This window comes from Phyllobates terribilis, unplaced genomic scaffold (assembly GCF_046119375.1).
Source record: "Phyllobates terribilis strain yellow unplaced genomic scaffold, ASM4611937v1 Scaffold_3__8_contigs__length_932513732, whole genome shotgun sequence".
NCBI lineage: Eukaryota > Metazoa > Chordata > Amphibia > Anura > Dendrobatidae > Phyllobates > Phyllobates terribilis.
This window is the reverse complement of record NW_027362763.1, coordinates 46,262,412-46,289,281: the sequence shown is the minus strand read 5'-3', so window position 1 is coordinate 46,289,281 and position 26,870 is coordinate 46,262,412. Positions and strand designations below refer to the sequence as shown.

At 47.1% G+C, this 26,870-nt stretch overlaps 1 protein-coding gene across 1 annotated transcript in view; it reads right to left on the bottom strand.

Moving 5' to 3' along the window:
* The window catches only part of CHRNA2 (cholinergic receptor nicotinic alpha 2 subunit), a 214,861-nt gene that overhangs the window by 16,712 nt on the left and 171,279 nt on the right, over positions 1–26,870 (bottom strand). Inside the window, exon 5 of the mRNA XM_073672921.1 lies at positions 3,178–3,287. Within this exon, the coding sequence (XP_073529022.1) occupies positions 3,178–3,287 (110 nt within the window). The remainder of the gene's footprint in view (positions 1–3,177; positions 3,288–26,870) is intronic.

The window sequence follows — 26,870 nt, the reverse complement described above, 5'->3', positions numbered from 1 at the left end:
TGTTGTGGAATACCTACACTAACTATAAAGAAGCAAATCTCTCCCTAGCTCAGCAGCTCTCCCTACACTGTCTGATCCGGAGTGACTGTGATGAGCATGGCGGCGCTAGGTCTGATATACACCTGATGACGCTGTGCGGCCAGCCAATCACTGTAATGCCACAACCAACATGGCTGCGGCATTACAGTGTGTGGCAGGCAATCCCTGCATGTTCATTGGCTCTGTAAAGAGCGCCAAACATGCAGGGAGGGGACCCGAGCTCCCACGGAGCAACCCGGAAATACTCGGCGAGCGCGTTCGCTCATCACAAGTTACTATATGACATATTTGATGTATTTTGTCAATGTCTTTGAATCTCCTCTATTAATTTAGATTCTTGCACTGGTTGTTATAAATCAGTCACATGATAAAGGGACAAAGGTGAATCCAATAAAGTTGTTACCACTGATTATCTGTTTTTTTGACCATTTTTTATCAGTTCATCAGAGGCAGAATTGTTTTCGTCTATTATTTCCTTTTTTGAGCACAATGAATAATTTGCTCCTAAATATATTTCTCCAATTGTCAGGATCCATCTCAGGACATCATTTCTTATTCATAGACTATTCTTGGCCACTTATTGTTAGCAGCACGACGGGATCCGCTGATTTATAAATCACAGTTGAGTCGGAAGGAACAAAATGAGGTTTTCCGAAAATTAACCAATTTGCGTCGAGAGGCAACGATTTCTCTTAGATTGAAATAACATAGAAAGAAAAATCAATTTCCAAGTAGCATGGGTCATTTTCTATTACCGCAGCCACCGGGAGAGGATGCCTTGTTAATACCTATGGTGGAGGAATGCTGAGGCTTCAGATTGTATACCTAGGACTAGATGTCTTGTGATAGGGGCTAGAAAAATACTAAAAAGTAACAGGAAAAAGTAATAAATCTGCAGCAAATTAGCAGACATCTAGACTGGATTAGCAGGAAATTGCCCAATATGTAACCAAGAGAAAAAAATGAATTGGAGGTCCAATAAGCCAAAAGCAATAAGGATGAAAATCATAGCCAAAACTTAATTTTTTAGGCAAATCTTCAACACTTTTCTATGGTAGTCCTATTGAAGGACCTCAGAGGTGGGACATGCTTATGTCCCACCCCTGAGGATCTGCACTAGCCAGACATATACAGTATATCACTTTTGACCAGAATGTGCCTTTGAAAGAGTTGTCTAAGATTAGTAAAAATATTTCATTGTTTTTTCCACTTGTCCGTGGGTTATGTCTGTTATTTCACTACCAGGTACAACCTGTGGGCAGGTGTGGCACTATTTCGGAAAGAAAGCTCTGTTTACTGAAAAGTGTCTGTTCCTGGGTAGGGGCAGACCAGCTCCTGTTAAAGTGAATAACAGTTGATCAGTGTCGGACCATCAAGAATCGGATATTGATGACCGTTTCTATAATCACAATTCTGGACAACCCATTTAAGACCTAAAAAAAACCTCTAAAAAATGTCCACTAGTGCCACAGTTGGGGAATTAGTCCCAACCCTTTGGGGTCTATTTTTTATGAAACTCACATTAAAAAGATGACTTTTGGAAAGTTTGGCTTAAGATGCTGCAATTGTAGCCGCACCCTGGTCCTTTAGGGAGGGCTTAAACCTCACAATCGATCCACCCATGAGGGTCTACAGATTTCCCTGGAAATGCAAATTTAGAGCATGTCCTGGTCCATTTTGTCTGGCAGTCTTAGCAAAAATATAATTGTTGGGAAGGATATAGGGGGTTGCAGCCATATATGGGATGGGAGAGTCAACAAACATCAGTATTATAAATGCCATCTAGTTGTTGTAGGACGCTGATACAGTTTTTGCATAGGGATCCAGGAGCTTAAAATTACACCTCTGAATTCAAAGTAGCATAGTGTACAATATTAAAAAAAAAAGTATGTGCCCCCTCCTAGGTGTCTCCTTTTATTGCATATTTGTGACTCTGAATAGCTTTCAACTCCCAAATAGAAGAAGAGATTATTGATTCATCTAGAAAAAGGGAGTGCAGAATAATAATGGAGTGGGCAGGGTGGCAGACAATAAGGCAGTGCATCCCTCCGAATTACACAATGCCAGGTAATAGGCATTGCCAAGCTGCAGTCTGTGATTCCGCATCAACAGCAGAAATATGCCATGATGGATTGTTACATCTGCTGGCTGTATGGCGGGCCAGCCTAGCAGGATAATTGCTTTGTTATGCAAAACACCGGCGCTGAATGGAATTGACAGGCTTCACTGCTGCTCCCTGTGATCTGAACTCATTAACCACTAAATTAATGTGACAGTCGATAGATGAAGGCAATTCATTACTCTGCAAACCGAAAAAAAAACTTGCAGAAAAGTCTCCGTGTAATGGGCTGAAAGAATAAAAACTGATCCATGGCTCCTCATAGGAGTGGAAAGGGCTGGATAATAGGAGAAAAAGGGGAAACTGCCATCAACTAAGGGCCTTCAACACCCATCAACACCACTCATGTCATAGACCTACCGATACATCAGCAGATGGAGACCAATTATGACCCAAAAGTCTGTGACAAAGTTGGCCATGACTTTCGAAAACCCTGACAACTTTTCCCTTACAATAGAAACTCCTAAAAAAGACTGATGTGCTATTAAAATGTGACAGAGATGAGAATCCATGGACACCCCAACTTATTCCCCAAAAAAGGCCAAGTGTAGTATGAAGAAGAAATCATCTACTCACGGAGTTACGTCACATTATAGCTACTCCAAATCCAATACTCGTGTGCATGACCAATACTGTGACCCCACCCCCGAGGAGCAAACTCATAGCTTTCTAATAACACAGCCAAGTTCACCAAAATCTTGGATATTTTTATAACATTGTTAACCTTTAAAATATGTTTTGTATCTGTAAATTCAACTTTGGACCCTTGTTCCCCATTTCTCATGGATTGTTGGTGTGGCACTGGAATCTGTGATAAATGATGCCCTCGTAGTGAGGACCATTCTTAGTCAGAATGGCTACATGGACAATCTTCAACTTTGTACCTGTGTGGGGCACAATTATAGAGGGTCCAGGGTTCCACACACCAGGATAATAAATAGTACCTAATAGGAGAGGGCATGGTTACATGTCATTGAATGGTGGCCCAGACGCTTGCAGTTATGCCCCCCTGTACCTACTTGTTGTACAGGACAATATCCGGGATCCAGATCATCTCTGACGGGACTCGTATGGAGGTGACGTTGTCGTAGTCTGCCGGGTTCCATCGCAGTTTGTAGTCGTTCCATTCCTATGAAAGATCACAGGTAAGAAACATAAGTCACCACCTCTGACCGTCCGAAAAGTTGTCGGGAAAAGTTATAACTACTCCTTTGGACTTTTTGTACCTCAAAACCACTAAAAAAAAAAAAAAACATATAGAAAAGATTTATTTTATACTTTCTTGTTCAGTTGAGAATGCTCACCAGGAATTCAATGTGTAACACTGGACAGAGATATTATGGGTCAATTTTTAAAGGGGTCTAAGGGTGTAATTAAGAGGGTGTCAGAGCCGAGACATCTAGAGTCTATTTACAGGAGCAAGGTTATGGATTATTATACCGGGATGGGGAATTAAGGGTCAGGAAAAGGTAGAAACCCACCTCAATTAGACACTTTGATAGATCAGGGATTTTGCCATATCATCTAATAGGGTAAACCCCCTAGAAGGGCCGACCTCTGGTCATAGAGATATACAGAACATATATATATATATCTCTGCAGTGATTGAAAGGCCCCGTCATCAGTTACTGGGAACGAGCTGTTAGAAAATGACCAATTGATTAAATCTATTTTGTGTGTTACATGTATTATTTCCCTGCTTTTGGCAATATTTATTTTTTTTCATATCACGATCTTCACTGCAAAACAAAATTAATCTTGCAATTTTCACGCTAGCCACTAGAGATCGCTGTCATTTCAGGAACAGTTTTCTGCAGGCTCTTTATCATCAAAGGCAGAGTTATAATTACTGATAACACAGGATAAGCCAATTACAATAGGTGATGTCACAGCTCACCTCCTCCTCCTGTACAATGACTGATAACACCTCTATATACAGCTAATAACACAGGATCCACCATTCACCATAGGTGATGTCACAGCTCACCTCCTCCTCCCCCTGTACAATGACTGATAACAGCTCTATATATAGCTGATAAACCAGGATCCACCATTCACAATAGGTGATATCACAGCTCATCTCCTCCTCCTCCTGTAAAATGACTGATAACACCTCTATATACAGTAGATAACACAGGATCCACCATTCACAATAGGTGATGTCACAGCTCACCTCCTCCTCCTCCTGTACAATGACTGATAATCCCTCTCTCTATATAGAGTAGATAACACAGGATCCACCATTCATAATAGGTGGTATCACAGCTCACCTCCTCCTCCTGTACAATCACTGATAACATCTCTATATACATTAGATAACACAGGATCCACCATTCACAATAGGTGATGTCACAGCTCACCTCCTCCTCCTCTTGTACAATGACTGATAATTTCTGTATATACATTAGAAAATACAGGCTCTGGAAAAAGAAACCATTGCCAAAACTAAAATAAAAATACACTGACCACAAAAACCTGATTTAAACAATGAGTCATTTTCACATGCCACGTTCCCTTTAAAAGTTTTTTTTGTGTCAATGTATATAATATGTGAGCAGCTTGTGCCGTCCTCACCCAGCAGCTGATGGACAATCTACAGTCATCTTTAGCTCCCATCTCCTCCTTCTCCTGTCCAGACTCTGCATTGTCACATTATAATAAGACACAGACAGCGGCGACCCCGACAGAGGTCGCAGACACGTTTCCTCCTGCGCTGCTCAAAGTGCGCTGAGCATCAGTGGGGAAAATCACTCAGCAGAAGACTTCTTCCATTATACGTTTATACTGACAACTTATAGCTCTGCTCTCCATCTGGACAAACAAGTCTACTTCACCACCATCATCTCGTCACTATCCGAAAATCCAAACTTTCCACTCCCTCCTGAGCCCTGATGTACAGGCCCCGGCCACCAACCTCAGCGCTGACGAGGTGGCCACTTATTTCCTAGAGAAAATCACCCATATATCCTAGGATATTTTTGCATAGTCCCCTCAGAGCCTGGATCCCCATCCCTCCAGCACCTTTGAACCAGTCACAGAATAAGTTAAGTTTAATAAAGTTACCCGGCTCCTCACTTCCTTTCGCCCTACAACCTGTACCAGTGACCCTATTCCCTCACATCTCCTCTAGTCTCTTTCCTCGATTGTCACTGCTTCCCTAAAATATTTAACTTCTCTCTTTTTTCTGGTATCTTTCCCTCCTCATTCACACACTATCATAACCCCTTTACTAACAAAACATTCCTCGACCAGAACTGTGCTGCTAACTATAGACCTGTCTCTAATCTTCCCTTCATTTCTAAACTCCCAGAACCAGCGCCGCCATCAGGGCATTACTGGCCCCGGTCACCAACCTCAGGGCTGACGATGTGGCCACTTATTTCCTAGAGAAAATCACCCATATATCCTAGGACATTTTTGCATAGTCCCCTTAGAGCCTGGATCCCCATCCCTCCAGCACCTTTGAACCAGTCACAGAATAAGTTAAGTTTAATAAAGTTACCCGGCTCCTCACTTCCTCTCGCCCTACAACCTGTACCAGTGACCCTATTCCCTCACATCTCCTCCAGTCTCTTTCCTCGGTTGTCACTGCTTCCCTAAAATATTTAACTTCTCTCTTTTTTCCGGTATCTTTCCCTCCTCATTCACACACTATCATAACCCCTTTACTAACAAAACATTCCTCGACCAGAACTGCGCTGCTAACTACAGACCTGCCTCTAATCTTCCCTTCATTTCTAAACTCCCAGAACCAGGGCCGCCATCAGGGCATTACTGCCTTTACTGGCATATGGGGCCCGGTGAGCAGGGAGGGCCCGGTCGGGGCCCAATTCTTCTGCTCACTGGGCCCCAGCAGCAGGATTCTCGGACGCAGGTTCACTTTAAATCTATTGCCGTGCGGGAAGCTTCCCACACGGCAATAGTTAACAGCAGCCGGCCAATCACAGTGATTGGCCGGCGGCTAACGTCAGCGCGCACATCGCTGTTGTATGATGTCACTGTCATGCGCCAGCGTTCGTGCTTCCAGTGATGGCCGAGTAGGATACCGCGGGAGCGCCGCAAGATAAGAATAGACTTTTTTTTAGCTGAAACAGTAATCCGGGCTAATTTTTTTTTTGCTCTAAGGCCTAGTTCACTCGATGTGTTTTTGATGCATCTTCGATGCGTTTTCGTGGCGGCTTTTCCGACGTGGAAACGCTACGAAAACGATTGTTAATAGGTCTGCCAGGTATTGCAATGAGAATGTGCTGTGCACATGATGCGAAATTTACGCTCCGGATTCACATTGCGGTAAAAACCGCAGCATGACCAATGTTTGAGCGTTTCTGCTGCAAATTCGCGCCCATTGACTTTCATTGAATCGCAGCAAACCCGCAGGTAGAATATTTATACCTGTGGATATGCTGCATTTCAATGAAAGTCAATGGGCGCGAAATCACGCCGGAAACGCATTGCGGGTGGAACCCGGGTCAGGAGAGGAGGACTACATCTCCTCTCATCCGACCGCCGCTCTCGCTGATAACAGCTGGATGGGAGGATCAGTAGTCTGCTCTGCCCAGCCCACGTGCCCGCGGTCAAAAAAAGGAAAAAAAAAGTAAAAATAAAAAAAATAAACCTTATACTCACCTGTCCGGCGGCCCCCAGTGACCTCCTGGTCCCCGGTGATGCCGTCTCCCCAGCAGCCAGCGGTATACTGCAGGGAATGAGCTCGCTAGTCTCCGCTGCAGATTTTGACCGATTGAAGAATCATTATATGCGGTGGATTCACATGTACCAACAACAAAAGTGCGGCATTAGAAACCACGTTTTGGATGCAACAAAAATTAGCTGCGTACAAAGCGCTGCTGAGTGCTGATCAGGGGGATGTAGCGGCTAACGAACCAGCTGTGAGCTGTTAATAATGGCTAGGGACCATGTTTGCAAATGGCATCTTCCCAGGCTAAAAATACCAGCTCACAGCATTCACATAAATTACATGAATAGAAATGCTAATGAAGATTGGGTATTGGGTGAACGGGACTAGCTGACACCCAGCTAGCTGACACACTTTTGTTTGCTGATAACAAGGTGTCAATCAGACCTTTTCATGACCAAAATTAATTAAAATAAAGTAAAGAGTTAAATAAACACACAGACACAGAGCAAACACTTTATTTGAAATACAACAATCACATTATTTAATCATTCAAATTAACCAATATACTCACCCCAGTTCTGACGGTAATCTAAGTGTTTAAGCAATGTCCCACCAAATAACTTTATTTAGCTCCAAAAAGCATTCATTGATGTACAAAACTGCATCAAAAACGTGTCAAAACCACGTCAAAAACACATCAAAAATGCCCAGTTTTTTTCCTGCCAAGGAGATGCAGAAACGCTCAGGAAATTTCTGCTTCAAATTCTGAACATGTGCACATACCCTTAATCCTGATTATTTGCTTAAAAAGCAATCCAGAGTACACCATTTTACTGCTCCATTTGTTTGTTAGCAGAATACAGCCATATTTTTTTGATCATATTCGCATTACTGTATTGTGGAAGCAGAGAAACTTTTCCATGATCAGATGTGATCCCATATTACTGCCGTAATAATACAGAAAATTTATGAGAACGTGTGAGATGTTATACTACATTTAAAGTCTGCCAGGTGTGTGTTCAAACCTATTCACAGTTGGTTGTTGACAAATAGCATATCTGTGACCTCAACACCACCGGAGCTACTGCAACCCCCAAACCTACTGTCTCCTTCCCCACCATCCTGTAGAATGTATTCCTGCATGGGCAAGGTCTACAAGACTTAAGATGCAATCTGGCACCTTGGCAAAGCCCAATTCTGTTCTCCTTCTGATATCTAACAATAACAAGCAGGTCATGCTGGAGAAACTTGCACCTACTCGGTGTCTTCAGCAACTTTGTGAGAAATTAAAGTTTGGGCAGACACTTTGTCCACCAAATAAAATTCCTGAGAAGGAAATTGGGGATGGCTTTTCTTCTTGTACTGGGTGTGCCATAATTCACTGGAAATATTCCTGGCTGGTTGGAGACAAGCTCATTCCCACAGAAAAGTACCAGCAGCAAGCTAAGGAGATGGTGGCCTCTATAATTATGAATAATTTGCTCGTTGTCTAGGAGACCGACCACTGCTGCTGTCTACTTTGTGAACATTGTGTTGAAGCTTGAGTGACCAAGGGCCCGAGATCCAATCTGTGGTTAGGCAGTCCTTCCCACTAACTGGTGAGGGTACGGGTAATGTTCTGGGACATGTGCTTGTATAAGGCAGGGGGCGACACCAGGAGAAATAGTGGCAGCTGGGGACCGAGGGCAAGCTGTCGCCATGAGGTTGCAGAAAGCTTCCGCCTCCACGAACCTAAAAGGCAAAATTTCTAGTGCAAGCAGTGCAAGATTTATGGCAGTTTAGTATTGTGGCCTGTGGGTGTTTGGCTGTGTATTTGCACTTGCGTTCAAAGGACTGGGGTAGGGACAACTGAACGCTGCGCTGGTACAAGGACGTGGACATGCTTTGCTGATGGTGATGGTTGCAAGTGTGCAACAACAGCTGCAGGGTGGGAGGCATTTTCGCCTGCATCATGGACGGAGGCTTGGCGTGCATGTACAACAGGGAAGAGGCAGTGGTTTCACCCGCAGACACTGTTTCTGGACCCTAGCATTCGGCTCATCGTCCACCACCTCTGTTTACACTTCGCCACCCTGGTCCTCCTCCTGGCTTTTTTGTCTATTGTGTCTCATCATCATCCACCTCTTGAGACAGTAATTGCACTTTCCCACCGTCACCTTCGGGTGATCATGGCTGCTCAAATATTTGGGCATCGCTCTTCTGTTGCCCTGCTTGAAGTGGGCTGGGCGAGAGGACCAAATCTGTAAATTGAAAAGTGAATAGCTCTTTGGAGTGTCTAATTGTGGGATGAGTCGTCTCCAGGCACTCGGCATGGTGGGAGGAAGGAGGATCAGGTACTAAGTCCCACAATGTCTGTCTGCTATTTCATCCTTCTTCTCTGCTAGATTTCTAAAACTTAACATGGATAAAACAGAACTCATCGTCTTTCCAACATCTCATTCAACCCCCCCATCTGACCTATCTATCAACATTAATGGCTGTCCACTCTCCCCAGTCCCTCAAGCTCACTGCGTTGGGGTAACCCTGGACTCTGATCTCTCCTTCACACCACATATCCAAGCCCTTTCCACTTCCTGCCGACTTCAACTCAAAAATATCTCCCGGATCCGCACATTCCTCAACCATGAATCTGCAAAAACACTATTCTGTGTTCCAAATTATTATGCAAATAACATTTTCTCAGATTTTCCCAAATTACCTATATGAATTGCAGTCATTGTAATTTTCCAGTCAAATAACTATTAGAGTACAATTGAAAGGTTTTTGTACAAACTGCCTATGATAACAGGATATTTTAAAAAAAATAAAAAACTCAAACTGCACTCAAAATGCATGTTCCAAATTATTATGCACAGCAGAGTTTTCAACCTTTTCATTTTAATAAAGAGCAAAAACATGGTTGTTTTTGAAATTATAAGCATTAGCAGGTTATTACACACTGAAATCAAACAGTTTTCACCTCAAAACTTTATTCTAGGTGATGCAACATTTGCACATAGGACCCCTTGTTCGAAAGGAGCTTCTGAACTCTCTCGTCCATTGAATTTGTCAGGTTTTGGATGGTTTCTGCTTCAATTGTTTTGCATGAGGACAGAATACCCTCCCAGAGGTGTTGCTTAGATGTGAACTGCCTCCCGCCATCATAGACACTCCTTTTGATGATGCTCCAGAGGTTCTCAATGGGGTTGAGGTCAGGGGAGCATGGGTGCCACACCATAAGTTTGTCCCCTTTTATGCCCATAGCAGCCAGAGATGCAGATGTGTTATGTGCAGCATGAGACGGGGCATTATCATGCATGAAATGATCTCGATGGTCCAGATGGATGGAGTGGAGGATGGCTGGTTGATGTGTAGCACCCTGAGGACTCGGCTGCTACAGGGGTATTACACCTCAAGCCAGAGGTGTGGTATTCCACTCCCGGGTAAGGATGGAGTGTGGGACTGAGCTCAGATAGCTGCATACACTACATACATCCCATTTCCAGGGGACAGACCGACGGTACTCCCACCAGTATATGTGCAGGTACGACAGTGTCTGTCCCTGGCTGGAGTGGGAGGGGGGTGGAACATCCCAGTAGTGTAGGGGCAGATAGGGGGAGCAGTCTGGGTAAGGCTAGGAGCTCATTGGGTGCTGGTCACCTGAGCTCACACATAGAGGGAGTATATAAGGTGGGCACCATCTTAGATCAGGGTCAGTCTTCTGTAGAGGGTCAGTCAGTCCTGAGAGAGGTCCAGGAGCGCCTGCAGAGAGAAGAGAGAGAGGAGAAGAGAAGGACCCAGAGGGGGAGAAGAAGGAACCCCAAGAACCCAGTATACAACCAGAAGGGTGAAGGGTTGGCACGCAAGGGAACCGGATCCCAAATTAGTGGAGGAGAGAAACTACCCTCAACTAAGAACCGGAGGCTGCGACATTACATGTGGAGCAGCCCCTCACCAAGTCCACTAAGAAGGCACACCGAGCATAGGGTCAGGGAAGCCAAAGAAGGTTCACCCAACAGGAGACCCGAGGGAGCCGGACATAAGTGGACCCCTGGTGGGAACGGCCAGTAGAGAGGACAGTCAGAAAGGGAGCTCAGGACCACGCTCCAGAATTGCTTGGGGGTTGGCCGAGTCCAGGACCTGGTGGACGCAGCACGGCTCGGGCGGTCACTCAAGGCCAGAGTGACCAACAGAACAGCAGTAAGTAAAAACCCTGAACTGCACAGCCCGACTCTGAGTCTTCTTACCATCCACACTGCACCACCACTACCACCATCCTCTACACCTGACCCCCTGAGGCTATACCCCTCCCGTTGGGGGTTATACTACCACAGCTGCACATATACCACCAGCCTCAGCGGACCCTGCTGCAGCGGCGGCCTTTTGACCGCAAATCAACGGGTGGCGTAGTCGACACTAAGAACAACTAATAACATTTGTAAAGACTGCCACACACTGAGTTTGACACCCTGGGCACGGACCGGGTCGCCGCCACTCGGAGACTACAACCCCCATCAGATCCGGCTCCGGGTAATCCCCAAACAGCACTGGCCCAGGGGGCGCGTCAACTTTGGCGTAGTCGGCAGGATTTCGTGCCCGCAACCACCGGGTACTGCGTGCCTGAAGAAAAGTTCAAATTTACCTCAAGAAGAAGTCTCCCGCCGGTTCCAGAGGGTCCCCGCCATGGGACGCCATCACGGATCGTTTCCCGCCGGTTGCACGCCATCTGCAGCTTTTTCCCGCCATCCACGGAGTTTCCCGCCACTGGGAGACGATTCCCGCCATTTCCAGAAGATTTCCCGCCTTGGAAGAGCGGACGCCATTATGGGCGTGCCAGAGGGTGGCAAGAGGTCACCTCCCATCGTGGGCCAGGTAAAGGAATGGCGCCAAAAGCGGAAACCGCCCCCACCAACGGAGACTGTGATGCTAGAGATATCCATCAGCGTGAGAGAACTGCCCCTGGAACTGATAATCACAAAGTTGCCCCGGGACCACCTTCAATGTGGGCGGAGACAGAACAAGAGAGCGAAGATGGGTGCAGCCTGGAGGAGTCTGGAGAGAGCGCACCCGGAGACAAGAAGTCTGGAGAGGACTCCGGAGAAGTCGTACCCGGAGATGGAAGGAGAGTCAGGCAGCACCGACCCTGTGGTCAGGAGCCTGCTGCAAGCAACAACCCCACTAGGCTTAGTGGAGATCCTGGCACAGCTCCCCCAAGACCGGGAGTGTGCGCAGACCGCGCTGGAGCGCCTCGCATGGAGGATGGCCCAGGTGCAGCGAGAGACGCTGACGGAGTGGAGCCGAGAGATGGCCCTGCAGGCAAGAACCCGCCAGCGAAGCACGCCACCCGAGACGAGGAGACAGACCGCCTCTGAGGATGGTGCAGGAGGAGTGAAGGCCGGAGACGGCGCCGAAGAGGGAGCTGAACAGATGGAGGCAGGTAAAGGGGACGTCACTACCCCGAGCCGAGAAACCGCGTGCCTGCCCCAGCTCCCCGTCGCAGAGCCCGAAATTCCCCCTACCGTGCCCGTCGCTGCATCGTCACCGCTCCAGACAAGGCCTCAAGCAGAAGCCGCGGCCGCGACCCCTGTGACGTCACGCGCCTCAACCCTGAGCGCGGCAAAGCAGGAAACACCACCGGCCTGGTCGCAAGGTCTAGTACCCCCGGGCGCCGCAGTACCAACAGCGCCCTCTACCTCCACTGAGCCACCGGCCTGGTCGCTGGGCCAAGTAACCCCGGGCGCCGCCGTCTTCACGGTGCCCTTTACGTTCAGGGTACCCCAGGCCTGGTCGCAAGGCCTGGCGAACCCGGGCGCCGCTACCACCACCGCGCCCTCAACATCCACAGCGCCACACCTGGGTGAAGACCTATTTGCCCAGCATACGTGCCCGGATGGGCAGCCCTTTAGATGGCCACCGGAGTACTACCAACTGGAACTCCAAAAAGCAAGGCCCCTGTGCGAGCCCCTGATTCCGGCTCCGAAGCCCGTTAAGAGGACCCCGCTCCCGCTGGAAGAAGCGCAGTTCGAGTGGGACCCCACCGGAGGAGACCTCATGGGGTTCACTCAGGAAACTCGGGCAGCCGCAGCGGAGCGTGTGGAGTGCTGCCGCCAGCAGTTGGCAGTCTTCGAGCAAGAACGGAGAGAGAGGCGGGTCCGTGAGCAGCGGCTGCAGGAACAGAGCGCAGGGCAGAAGAGCAGGACCAGGAGAGACCCCCGTGCAGCTCATGGTCCCCGTACCACCGGGACTGTGATTAAGTTTCAATTGCAGCACGGGTGGGGCTTCATCAGGGATCACCACACCCCCGGCGACGTCTTTGTGAGCAGAAGAGACGTGGAGTCCCATCTGCCGGAGGGACACAGAGGTCGTGACCTATATGTAGGGGACGAGGTCACGTTCACCCGGCACAAGTGTGCCAAAGGACCCTACGCCCTCCATGTACACCGGCTGACGGAGGAGGAGCTACGGTGTGAAGGAGGAGCAGGAGTACGCCGTCATTAAAGTACGGTAAAGAGACTGTACATAGTTACCCGTCAGGGTATAAGAACTGTTAATGCTGCTAGTTAAAATATAGTCCCCGTTGGGACCAGCAAATTGAACTGAAACCCGTGTGTCCCTATTCCCACTGACCGAGGACTGAGAGCGGTCATTCCTTTCCTAATACCTGGCCGAGGACTGAGAGCGGCCATATTTCCCCTTGTATATAGTTGCGCTTTTTAAGGCGCCCCCTACTGGTTTTGTAGGAAAGCTGTGTTATTCTACAAGAGACTGTCGCACTTTACCCGGTCACAAGTTGCACCGTGGCCGGAGGAACAAGAAAGTTTACAAGAATGTTTATTATGAAAAAGTTTTATGCTGCAGAAATATATATATAATGTTTTATATGTTTATGTTGTTATGAAAAAAATTGTATGTTTATGGATGTTTTATTCTCTTACAGCCCGAGGACGTGCTGTGATTTACCAGGGGGGAATGTAGCACCCTGAGGACTCGGCTGCTACAGGGGTATTACACCTCAAGCCAGAGGTGTGGTATTCCACTCCCGGGTAAGGATGGAGTGTGGGACTGAGCTCAGATAGCTGCATACACTACATACATCCCATTTCCGGGGGACAGACCGACGGTACTCCCACCAGTATATGTGCAGGTACGACAGTGTCTGTCCCTGGCTGGAGTGGGAGGGGGGTGGAACATCCCAGTAGTGTAGGGGCAGATAGGGGGAGCAGTCTGGGTAAGGCTAGGAGCTCATTGGGTGCTGGTCACCTGAGCTCACACATAGAGGGAGTATATAAGGTGGGCACCATCTTAGATCAGGGTCAGTCTTCTGTAGAGGGTCAGTCAGTCCTGAGAGAGGTCCAGGAGCGCCTGCAGAGAGAAGAGAGAGAGGAGAAGAGAAGGACCCAGAGGGGGAGAAGAAGGAACCCCAAGAACCCAGTATACAACCAGAAGGGTGAAGGGTTGGCACGCAAGGGAACCGGATCCCAAATTAGTGGAGGAGAGAAACTACCCTCAACTAAGAACCGGAGGCTGCGACATTACATGTGGAGCATCCCCTCACCAAGTCCACTAAGAAGGCACACCGAGCATAGGGTCAGGGAAGCCAAAGAAGGTTCACCCAACAGGAGACCCGAGGGAGCCGGACATAAGTGGACCCCTGGTGGGAACGGCCAGTAGAGAGGACAGTCAGAAAGGGAGCTCAGGACCACGCTCCAGAATTGCTTGGGGGTTGGCCGAGTCCAGGACCTGGTGGACGCAGCACGGCTCGGGCGGTCACTCAAGGCCAGAGTGACCAACAGAACAGCAGTAAGTAAAAACCCTGAACTGCACAGCCCGACTCTGAGTCTTCTTACCATCCACACTGCACCACCACTACCACCATCCTCTACACCTGACCCCCTGAGGCTATACCCCTCCCGTTGGGGGTTATACTACCACAGCTGCACATATACCACCAGCCTCAGCGGACCCTGCTGCAGCGGCGGCCTTTTGACCGCAAATCAACGGGTGGCGTAGTCTGTAAAGACTGCCACACACTGAGTTTGACACCCTGGGCACGGACCGGGTCGCCGCCACTCGGAGACTACAACCCCCATCAGATCCGGCTCCGGGTAATCCCCAAACAGCACTGGCCCAGGGGGCGCGTCAGATGGACACCCCATCCAAACACGGCTACAGCGCCAACAAGGAGGAGGTGGAGTAATGTTTTGGGCTGGAATCATGGGGAGAGAGATTGTCGGCCCTTTTAGGATCCCTGAAGGGGTAAAGATGATCTCCATAATGTATGTTGAGTTTCTCAAACAGCACTTCCTTCCATGGTTCAAGAAGAAGAACCGTGCATTCCGCAGCAAGATCATTTTCATGCATGATAATGCCCCGTCTCATGCTGCACATAACACATCTGCATCTCTGGCTGATATGGGCATAAAAGGGGACAAACTTATGGTGTGACCCCCATGCTCCCCTGACCTCAACCCCATTCAGAACCTCTGGAGAATCATCAAAAGGAGTGTCTATGATGGCGGGAGGCAGTTCACATCTAAGCAACAGCTCTGGGAGGGTATTCTGTCCTCATGCAAAACAATTGAAGCAGAAACCATCCAAAACCTGACAAATTCAATGGACGAGAGAGTTCAGAAGCTCCTTTCGAACGAGGGGTCCTATGTGCAAATGTAACATCACCTAGAATAAAGTTTTGAGTTGAAAACTGTTTGATTTCAGTGTGTAATAACCTGCTAATGCTTATAATTTCACAAATGACCATTTTTTTGTTCTTTATTAAAATGAAAAGGTTGAAAACTCTGCTGTGCATAATAATTTGGAACATGCATTTTGAGTGCAGTTTGAGTGTTTTATTTTTTTTAAATATCCTGTTATCATAGGCAGTTTGTACAAAAATCTTTCAATTGTACTCTAATAGTTATTTGACTGGTAAATTACAATTACTGCAATTCATATAGGTAATTTGGGAAAATCTGAGAAAATATTATTTGCATAATAATTTGGAACACAGTGTAGTGCACGCCCTCGTCATCTCCCGCCTCGACTACTGCAACCTTTTGCTCTGTGACCTCTATTCTAACACTCTCGCACCTCTCCAATCCATCTTAAACTCTGCTGCCCGACTAATCCACCTGTCCCCCAGCTATTCCCCGGCCTCTCCTCTCTGTCAATCCCTTCACTGGCTCCCCATTGCCCAGAGACTCCAGTTCAGAACCCAAACCATGGCATACAAAGCCATCCACAACCTGTCTCCTCCATATATCTGTGACCTAGTCTCCCGGTACTTACCTGCACGCAACCTCCGATTCTCACAAGATCTCCTGCTCTACTCCCCTCTTATCTCCTCTTCCCACAATCGCATACAAGATTTCTTCTGTGTATCCCCCCCTACTCTGGAACTCTCGCCTATTGTTGAAACCTTCAAAAGGAAGCTGAAGACCCACCTCTTCCGACAAGCGTACAACCTGCAGTAACCCTCACTCCACCATACTGCTGCACGACCAGCTCTACCTTGACCTACTGCATCCTCACCCATCCCTTATAGACTGTTTGTGCGCCCTCGCGGACAGGGTCCTCTCTGCTCTTGTACCAGTCAGTGACCTCTTTTCACATATAAAGTGCCATGGAATAAATGGTGCTATAATAATAAATAACAATAATTAAATAAATAATTTCACCAACGCCTCTACCCTGTGCCAGTCATTGCACTGGTTACCCATTCACTACAGAATACAATACAAACTCATCTGTCTCACCCACCAAGCTGTCCACAGTTCTGCATCTCATCCCTCATTTCTGTCTTTGCTGCTCAGTATCATTCCAAACATCAACTTTGATTATCAAAGCGTGGGGACATTGCACAACAGTCATTGAGCTGGAAGCTGCAAACGCTGCTAAACCCTGCCAGGACGGCGGAAGCTGTAGCTGACTTTCTGAAATGGGCACACACGCGGCGTACTTTCACAAACCGCTCTCTCTGGCAGATCCTGGTAGGTTTTGAGAAACCGCTGAACCACTAAGTTGAGTACATGGGCCAGGCATGGTACGTGTGCGAGCTTGCCTAGCTTTAGAGCCGCCACCAGGTTCCGGCCATTGTCACACACGACCATACTTGGCTATAGGTTCAGCGGTGTGAGCCACAGATCTGCCTTCTCTGTTACAGGTTTCAACAACTCTGCAACGGTGAGCAGTTTGTCACCTAAGCATACAGTCCTGCTCATTGTTATTGGCACCCATGAAGTGTAATTATATAATCTGGAATATCTCCTGAAAAAAATGAATCAAGTGATGGAGATGGAGGCTGAAGAGGAGTAGGAGGTGCAGGAGCTGTACAATGTGGGGGCAACCCTGATTGACCCAGGACCCACAATCCACTGCGTTGGGAGGACGTGTTCTGTCCCAGGGTCCGACTGGGTCCCGTCTTCCACAATATTAACCCGGTGATGCGTCAGTGAGATGTACCGTCTCTGGCCACAAGCACTTGTCCACGTGTTTGTGGTTAGGCGGTCCTTCTCAATAACTGCGTTGGTGAGGGCACGGGAAATGTTCTCGGACACGTGCTTGTGTAAGTTGGGGACGCCACACTGGAAGAAATAGTGGCGACCGGCGACCGAGGGCCAGCCACCCCCATGAGGCTGCGGTAAGCTTCCGCCTCCATAAGCCTAAAAGGCAAAATGTCTAGTGCAAGCAATCGAGAAATGTGTCAGTTTAGTATTGTGGCCTGTGGGTGGGTGGCTGGCTGCGTAATTGCGCTTGCACTCCAAGGACTGAGGTAGGGACAACTGAACGCTGCGCTGGGACAAGGACGTGGATGGTGATGGTTGCAACTGTGCAAAAACAGGTGCAGGGCGGGAGGCATCTTCGCCTGCGCCAAGGACAGGGGATTGGCATGTACGCACAACAGCGGAACAGGCAGTGGTGTCTCCCGCAGACACTGTTTCTGGACCCTGGTGTTCAGCCAAACTAGTCGGGTGCTTTGCTGTCATGTGCCTGAGCATGCTGGTGGTGGTCAGGCTGGTAGTTTTGCAGCCCCTGCTGATACTGGCAAGCAGAAGTTGCAAATGGCCTTTTTGGGGTTAACTGGAAAGTCTTTAAAAAATACAGTGGTGGCCAAAAGTATTGGCACCCCTGCAATTCTGTCAGATAATGCTCAGTTTCTTCCTGAAAATGATTGCAATCACAAATTCTTTGGTATTATTCTCTTCGTTTAATTTGTCTTCAATGAAAAAACACAAAAAGAATTGTCCTAAAGCCAAATTGGATATAATTCCACACCAAACCTAAAAAAGGGGGTGGACAAAAGTATTGGCACTGTTTGAAAAATCATGTGACGCTTCTCTAATTCGTGTAATTAACAGCACCTGTAACTTACCTGTGGCACCTAACAGGTGTTGGCAATAACTAAATCACACTTGCAGCCAGTTAACATGGATTAAAGTTGACTCAACCTCTGTCCTGTGTCCTTGTGTGGACCACATTGAGCATGGAGAATAGAAAGAAGACCAAAGAACTGTCTGAGGACTTGAGAAACCAAATTGTGAGGAAGCATGAGCAATCTCAAGGCTACAAGTCCATCTCCAAAGACCTGAATGTTCCTGTGTCTTCCGTGCGCAGTGTCATCAAGAAGTGTAAAGCCCATGGCACTGTGGCTAACCTCCCTAGATGTGGACGGAAAAGAAAAATTGACGAGAGATTTCAACGCAAGATTGTGCGGATGGTGGATAAAGAACCTCGACTAACATCCAAACAAGTTCAAGCTGCCCTGCAGTCCGAGGGTACAACAGTGTCAACCCGTACTATCCGTCGGCGTCTGAATGAAAAGGGACTGTATGGTAGGATACCCAGGAAGACCCCACTTCTTACCCCGAGACATAAAAAAGCCAGGCTGGAGTTTGCCAAAACTTACCTGAGAAAGCCTAAAACGTTTTGGAAGAATGTTCTGTGGTCAGATGAGACAAAAGTAGAGTTTTTTGGCAAAAAGCATCAACATAGAGTGTACAGGAAAAAAAAAAGAGGCATCCAAAGAAAAGAACACGGTCCCTACAGTCAAACATGGCGGAGATTCCCTGATGTTTTGGGGTTGCTTTGCTGCCTCTGGCACTGGACTGCTTGACCGTGTGCATGGCATTATGAAGTCTGAAGACTACCAACAAATTTTGCAGCATAATGTAGGGCCCAGTGTGAGAAAGCTGGGTCTCCCTCAGAGGTCATGGGTCTTCCAGCAGGACAATGACCCAAAACACACTTCCAAAAGCACTATAAAATGGTTTGAGAGAAAGCACTGGAGACTTCTAAGGTGGCCAGCAATGAGTCCAGACCTGAATCCTATAGAACACCTCTGGAGAGATCTCAAAATGGCAGTTTGGAGAAGGCACCCTTCAAATATCAGGGACCTGGAGCAGTTTGCCAAAGAAGAATGGTCTACAATTCCAGCAGAGCATTGTAAGAAACTCACTGATGGTTACCGGAAGCGGTTGTTCGCAGCTATTTTGGCTAAAGGTTGTGCAACCAAGTATTAGGCTGAGGGTGCCAATACTTTTGTCTGGCCCATTTTTGGAGTTTTGTGTGAAATGATCAATGATTTGATTTTTGCTTCATTCTCTTTTGTGCTTTTTCCGTGCAAGTAAATTAAATGAAGATAATAAGACCAAAGAATTTGTGATTGCAATCATTTTCAGGAAGAAACTGAGTATTATCTGACAGAATTTCAGGGGTGCCAATACTTTTGGCCACAACTGTAGCCAGACTCTGGAAGACCTAATAGTTGTACTGGAAACTTCCCTGGTATTGGTGCTTTGGGGAACAGTTGCCCGCCTTGTGTCTGTGGCCACCCCACTGCTTGTTCCTGCCTATTGCGGTGCTACGCCTCCCTCCCCCCCTGCGCTGCTGTCTTCAATATGCATGTCACCTTGCCAGGTTGGGTCAGTGACTTCATCGTCCACCACCTAGTCTTACACTTCCGCACCCTGGTCCTCCTCCTGACTTTCTGTCCATTGTGTCTCATCATCATCCATCTTTTGCGACAGTAATTGCACTTTCCCACCGTCACCTTCATCTGACCATGGCTGCTGAAATATTTTGGCATCGCTACATGTGACCTCCTGTTGCCCCGGTCCAAGCGAGAGGCCAGAATCTATAAATGGAAAGATGAACAAAACAGCTCTTCGGAGTGTCCAAGTGTGGGATCAGTTGTCTCAGGGCACTCGAATGGTGGGAGGAAGGAGAATCAGGGTGAGGAATATGCCGACTGCAAGTAAAAAAAATCTCCCGGATCCGCACATTCCTCAAACATGAATCTGCAAAAACACTAGTGCATGCCCTCATCATCTCCCACCTCAATTACTGCAACCTCCTGCTCTGTGGCCTCCCTTCTAACACTCTCGCACCCCTCCAATCTATCCTAAACTCTGTTGCCCGACTAATCCACCTATCCCCCCGGCCTCTCCTCTTTGTCATTCCCTTCACTGGCTCCCCATTACCCAGAGACTCCAGTTCAAAACCCTAACCTTGGCATGCAAAGCCATCCACAACCTGTCTCCTCCATACATCTGTGACCTAGTCTGCCGGTACATACCTGCACGCAACCTCTGGTCCTCACAAGATCTCCTGCTCTACTCCCCTCTTATCTCCTCTTCCCACAATCGCATACAAGATTTCTCCCGTGCATCCCCCCTATTCTGGAACTCTTTACCAGAACATATCAGACTCTCGCCTACTGTGGAAACCTTCTAAAGGAACCTGAAGACCCACCTCTTCCGACAAGCCTACAACCTGCAGTAACCACCGCTCCACCATACCGCAGCACGACCAGCTCTACCCTCACCTACTGTATACTCACCCATCCCTTGTAGACTGTGAGCCCTCGCGGGCAGGGTCCTCTCCTCTCCTGTACCAGTGGCCATCACATTTTTGTTCGAGATTATTGTAATTGTTTTTGCGATGTATACCCCTTTTTCACATGTAAAGCGCCATGGAATAAATGGCGCTAAAGTAATAATAATAATGTGGTCCAGACTCACAGCTACTGAGACTGGACCTTGGGTGGTGGTGGTGGCAGACTGACTGGAAGCATTATCTGCTATCCAACCAACAACCATTTCACACTGCTCTGGCTTCAATAGTTGTGTTCCGCGGCCCCCTAGAAATTTGGACAGGAAGGTCGAGCGAGAAGATGTGGGTGTTTGTTGTGCCCCCTCAGCAGGCACAGTTTCATCTTGCCCACGGCCTCTGCGTGCACCATCATTACCATTATGTCCACTTCTCCGTCCCTTGCCACGAGCCTTGCCCATTTTAAATCAAGTTTAATATTTGTCACGTTGCCAAAAATGTCTGTATTACCGCAGTAATATGGGATCACGGTTTTAGGCAGTGACCTGGGATGCAGAGATGCTTCCAGCGGTCTTCCCCATGCTGTTCTAATGTCACACACCACATGGCCAGATAAGGTAGTAAAATGTTTGAATTACATTTACCGGTGGATGCATTTGTCTTGGTTGAAACAATGCAAAAGTGCAAAAACGCATAAAAAATGCTACGTGTGAACATAGCCCAAGGTGTGGAGAAGTATTTTTGTTCTTGGTTATTTATTTTACCTTATATACAAGTCATTACCCTGGAAAGGATGCTCCTGAACATTTTTCCCAGGAAATTCATTTTGGTTTCATTTTTGTATGTTTTATTGTGAGCCCGTAAAAGTGGCATAATACCTCTGACAACGTTGTTCACAGCAGTGACCTGGGAGTAACAGATGCTTCCAGGGGTCTTCCCCATGCTGTTCCCATGTCATTTGAACACTGTTCCCATCGATTTGGGCAATTTTTAGGCCCTCTGCAGACTGCCGGTGGGAGCTAGAGGTTCCCATTGACGTGATTGTCCCATGAATAGGTAGTCTATCATTAACACTTCAAGAAGTTACTTGGTCTCTATGGGTGCCTTTTATTCTGTGGTTTTGGTGAGGTCACGCACTTGCACTGTCGGTAAACTTCGTCAACCGTGGCCTCCAGCCGCGGGAAATATACGTAATGCTGCAGCCACATGGAAGGTCTTTCATGGTCCGAAGTGGGCTCTAAACTCATGAGCTTCTTTGGCAATATCTCGTGCCACGCTTCCGGGAATTACTACTTGCCACCTTGCCTCTAAGTCAGCAGGCTGTTGTTGCCACTTGCATTATAGAATGGTTCCTTGAACTTCCAACCTGGCCCAATGGTGCAGCATGGACTTCATCTCGGCATCTAGGTCAGCACTTTCTTCCTTGTCGGGTTACTAGGCTACCGAGCCTTTCACTTGCTGCAACCTTGCATCTTCACCTTGTACTCAACCCCATACTCCATTAGTTCTACCTAGTGACTGGGGTAGAGAGCGGGCCTCCCCACTTGACTGTGCCACTATTTCCGGGTGGGGTGGGGGGGGACTAGCGGAAGTCTGTAAATTCCTCTTCTTCCAGTATTCATTGAGGTCCCTTTCTGGACTTTCGAAAGCTACAATTGACAGGCCATCAGCGTTGGTGTTTTCCATGGCATACCAGTGGCAGATTGAGAAGTCATATTTTTGCAAGATGAGCTCCCCAACACTGCTCCAGGGCTCCCAGCTTGGCAGTGTCCAGATGGGCCAGCAGTTTGTTGTCAATCCGCACAAGGATCATGGCCCCTGTCAGGTATTCCGCAAACTTCTCTGTCATGGCCCACACCAGGGCAAGGATTTCCAGCCAGAAGGAGCTGTAGTTGTGAGGGTTTTGGTTCACATCCTGAAGGGATGTTACATTCAAGTTAAATTCAAGCAGTCCCATGGGGAGTATGAATGCTGTCTTTGCCTTGTATTTTTCAGCCACTGATACCTGCCAGTACCCACTGGCTAGATCCAGAGTGGAGAAGTATTTAGGCCGCCCTAGGGCCATCAAGGACTCTTTGTTGTGGGGGCAGGGGGTATGAGTCTTTCACGGTGCACTCATTCAACCGCTGGTAGTCCACGGAAAAGCAAATGGTTCCGTCCTTCTTCTTGTCAAGCACCACTGGGGCTGCCCATGGACTCTGACTACTCTGCACCACTTCCAAATCCAACATCTGTTTCAACAAGGTCTTCACCTCCTGTTACAGCTTGGGAGGTATCTGTCGATATCTTTCTCAGATTGGAGAAATGTTCCCAGTCGGTATCTCATGAGTGATGGCTTCTGTGCAGCCAAAGTTGTCGGCATGGCGGGCAAACACAGCCTGATGTTGCCACAGTATTGCTTCAAATGCTTGCATAAGATCTGGATGGAGAGTCTTCACATCCACCACCACTTGAACCAATATAGCTTGCCCATTCCATCATGGGGCCTCTTACATTTCAGCTGTGACTGCCAGGGTCCAGACGGCAGTCACAGAAAGCAAAGTTCAATACAAACAGTATAAACAATTTCTACAAACTATCCTCTTCTCAATTCCTATCTGCCTTCTGATAATCCGGCCGTGCTGCTACAGCACCCTAGCAAAAGAAGCTTGCACTACTCCCTAACACAGTTGAACACCAGTGTCACACTCACAGTTCAGTAGCACTTAGAAGAAAGTTTGCTAGCTTTTGCTTGGACCCGATGTAGTGGAGTCGAGTTTGTTGTGTTGAGGTCTTCTTTCAAATTAACGGATACATCTTCTTCCAGGTACGGAAAGACTGTTCCTCAATTTCAATGCTGAGGAATCACTGGTACTACTGCATTGTTTTCTCTCTCCAGGTTACAGGTGCTCGGGGAGAACTACCATGGCTGTGCAATGCGCCTCTTCCATTCTGACACAATCCTGGAGATTGATCCTGTGGTAACTGGACACTATCTTCTCCTTTGAAGCCGATAGTTCATTTACCAGTCTCTCAGTGTTAGGACACACTTAATGTCCTGTCTAACTGACAAACAGGCTCGAGTCTCTCTCTTCATTTCCTGAAAAGACATTTCCTGCTTCTTGCTCAAAATAACATACAGCAAGCTTCAGGGCTAAAAAGGATAGTCCAAGTGCACACAAATCACAGGGGAGCATCGTCTCTCAAAGCCACAGTGTAATTCAGTTCTTTGCAGGATCTGACCCCCTACACACTAACCCGGACAATCTGATTAATACCAAACTCCCGCATTTTAAGCGTGCTTTAAAAACACATCTCTTTAGACAGGCCGATCACCTCACTTCACTAATATAAATCTTCCCATTCCCTTTTTCTAAATTTTCCTCAGAATCTAATCTTTCCTAATCATCTGTTTCCACATCCTCCTTGCACCCAATAGCACTTGGTAAGGCTGCTGATTTTTTCTGCATCTCCCTGGCAGGAAAAACGCATGCGGATTGTACATGCGGATTGTACATGCGGATTGTACATGCAGATTGTACATGCGTTTTTCCTGCCAGGGACATGCGGATGTGAAGCGTTCTTCACTTGCATTTCTGCATGCGGGTTATCAGGCACTTTTCTAAGCGATTTTAGCATCACTTGGAAAAGTGCTTGACAACTTGGTTACACTATATAAATCCATGCAACTGGCCTGTGACCAAGTTAATAGCTAAAAAAAAAAAAAAATGGTAAAAAATAAAAAAAAAACCATTATACTCACCTTCTGATGGCCCCCGGTCTTCTCTCCGATGCGTCTCGTGTCTTGGGCGGCTCGCGGTGGTGTAAAAGGACCTTCCATGACGTCATTTAGTCATATGACAGGTCACGCGACTGCCGACGTCAGCGGTCGCGTGACCAGTCACATGACTAAATGATGTCATGGAAGGTCCTTTTACACCACTGCGAGCTACCGGGGAGCCAGGACGCACAGGAGAGAAGACCATGGGCCATCAGAAGATGAGTATAATGTATATTTTTTATTTAAAATTTTTTTTTTAACAGGTTCTATGGTACCTGGGTCAGGAGGAGAGTCTGCTCTTCTCCAGACCCGGGTACCATCCGCACATTGAATCACTTAATATCCGCATGTGCACATGTAGTCATGCAGATATTATGCGATTCAATGCAAGTCAATGGCAGCAATTACGCCGCGTTTCCACAAAAATAATGGACATGCAGCGTATTTTTTTGCAACGATAATCCGCAGCGGAAATTTCCGCAGCATGTGCACAGCACATGCGGATTATCATTGGGGACCATGGGGCACGTATTACCAAATGCTTTTTAAGCGTTTTCACTGTGGAAATTCTGCGGTAAAAACGCTTGAAAAACGCATAGTGGGCACAAAGCCTAACTGAGTTTAGACAGATACAGGCTGATGACTGGATCATGCAACTTTATAGCATAATACCCAGGGCCTGTTTTAGACAAAATTGGGCTCTGGGCAAAAGTTCAAAGTGGGGCTCCAAATGCTAATATATTGCACCATCACACAGAAACATTTACGTAGCATTTACATGGGCTAAATTCAAGCCATTAAATGAGCACGATAGACAATATTGAAGTCATTCGACACTTGTTTCCCGGTCTCTTTACACCGGCTAAGGAAGAATGATGAGCAGAGAACGATCACTAATAGATCAATCGGTCCCCATACACATCATGTTCTCAGCAGCAGATCTGCAGTTTGCATCGGGCGAGAACAATGATTTTTGTTTCACCATAAACAATCCAATCACCAGATGAATGACCAATGGTTATACCTATGGACTCCCTCCCGTCTGTGCTACCGGTATTTATAAATGTGGATGTTGAACACACACAGTATACGCAAACTGCAAATTACACACACATGTGTATACATATAGCACAAACCCATATACATAGAGCACACACATACAGATACATGTATACACAGAGCATATCCATACAGGCACATACGTACATAAAGATACATTTATACAGAAGCATGCAAACACAGAGCACATACATACAGGCACATGCATGGATGGAGCACATACATAACGATACATGCATGGAAGGAACACATACATACCAATACATAATATAATGGACCAAACACAGCCCTTCAAACAGTGTAATTGGCCTCCACACAGCCCTACACACAATATGATGGACCCCACACAAACCTATACACTGTATAATTGCTGATACAGTTGAATTTGCGTTGCCGGGCAGAGGGATGCTCAGAGCTGGTGCTGGAACCAGACCCCCGCAGACGCACAGGCCCCATAACTGCCGCATGGCCTGCTTATATTAGTGGCAGGCCAATGGCTAAGGGCCCGTGGGGGAGTGGAGGCCCTGGACAATTGCCCAGTTTCAATCCCCCTAACGCTGGACCTGATAACACCTGTATATTATAATGATGGCTGGACCGTACACGACAAGTGCTTCTTATCTATTGTGTCCTCCCTATTCCCTTACAGATTGTAAGCCTGTGAGCAGCAGACCCCACACTTCTCTAACTTTTGAACTGTGCGTAACTTTTTATTGTCTGTACTTGTCCCCGCTTAATTGTAAAGTTATTAGTATTTATTAACTTTGTAATAAATTGACAATTTTCAAAGTTTTATGCTATGGTCTTCAAGGAAACAGGCAACAAGCAATTAGTGTAAAAAACAAACAAACGCACATTATGTCGGAGATAATAGGGAACAGATAGAAGGAAGAAGGACTAAGGATGAGACCAGAAGGGTAAGTCTGTAACCATACAGAGAAATAGCACAGAAGCTGGAAACACAAAACAGTAGTCAAGAAAAGTTCTGAAACTTATTTTTTTATTTTAGATGGATTGGACCACTAAAAAACTGGTTGTGAGGTGTACAGTCAAACTCATGAAAATGTAGCAGATATACAGTGGCATGTAAAAGTTTGTGCACTCCTGGTCAAAATTACTGTTATTGTGAACAGTAAAGAATGTTGAAGGTGAAAAGGCCTAAAGTTAAAGATGACACATTTCCTTTGTATTTTTGGAAAAAAAATATATTGTCATTTCTTTCATTTTAAAAATTACAAAAAGGAAAATGGGCTGATGCAAAAGTTTGGGCACCCTTGGAGATTTGTGTACTCAGATAATTTGACCAAGGTTTCAGACCTTAATAAGCTTGTTAGAGTTATGGCTTGTTCACCACCATCATTAGGAAAGCCCAGGTGATGCAAATTTCCCAGCTTTATAAAAATCCAGCCTCCTCTACCAAAACCAGCAGCCATGGGTTCTTCTAAGCAGCTGCC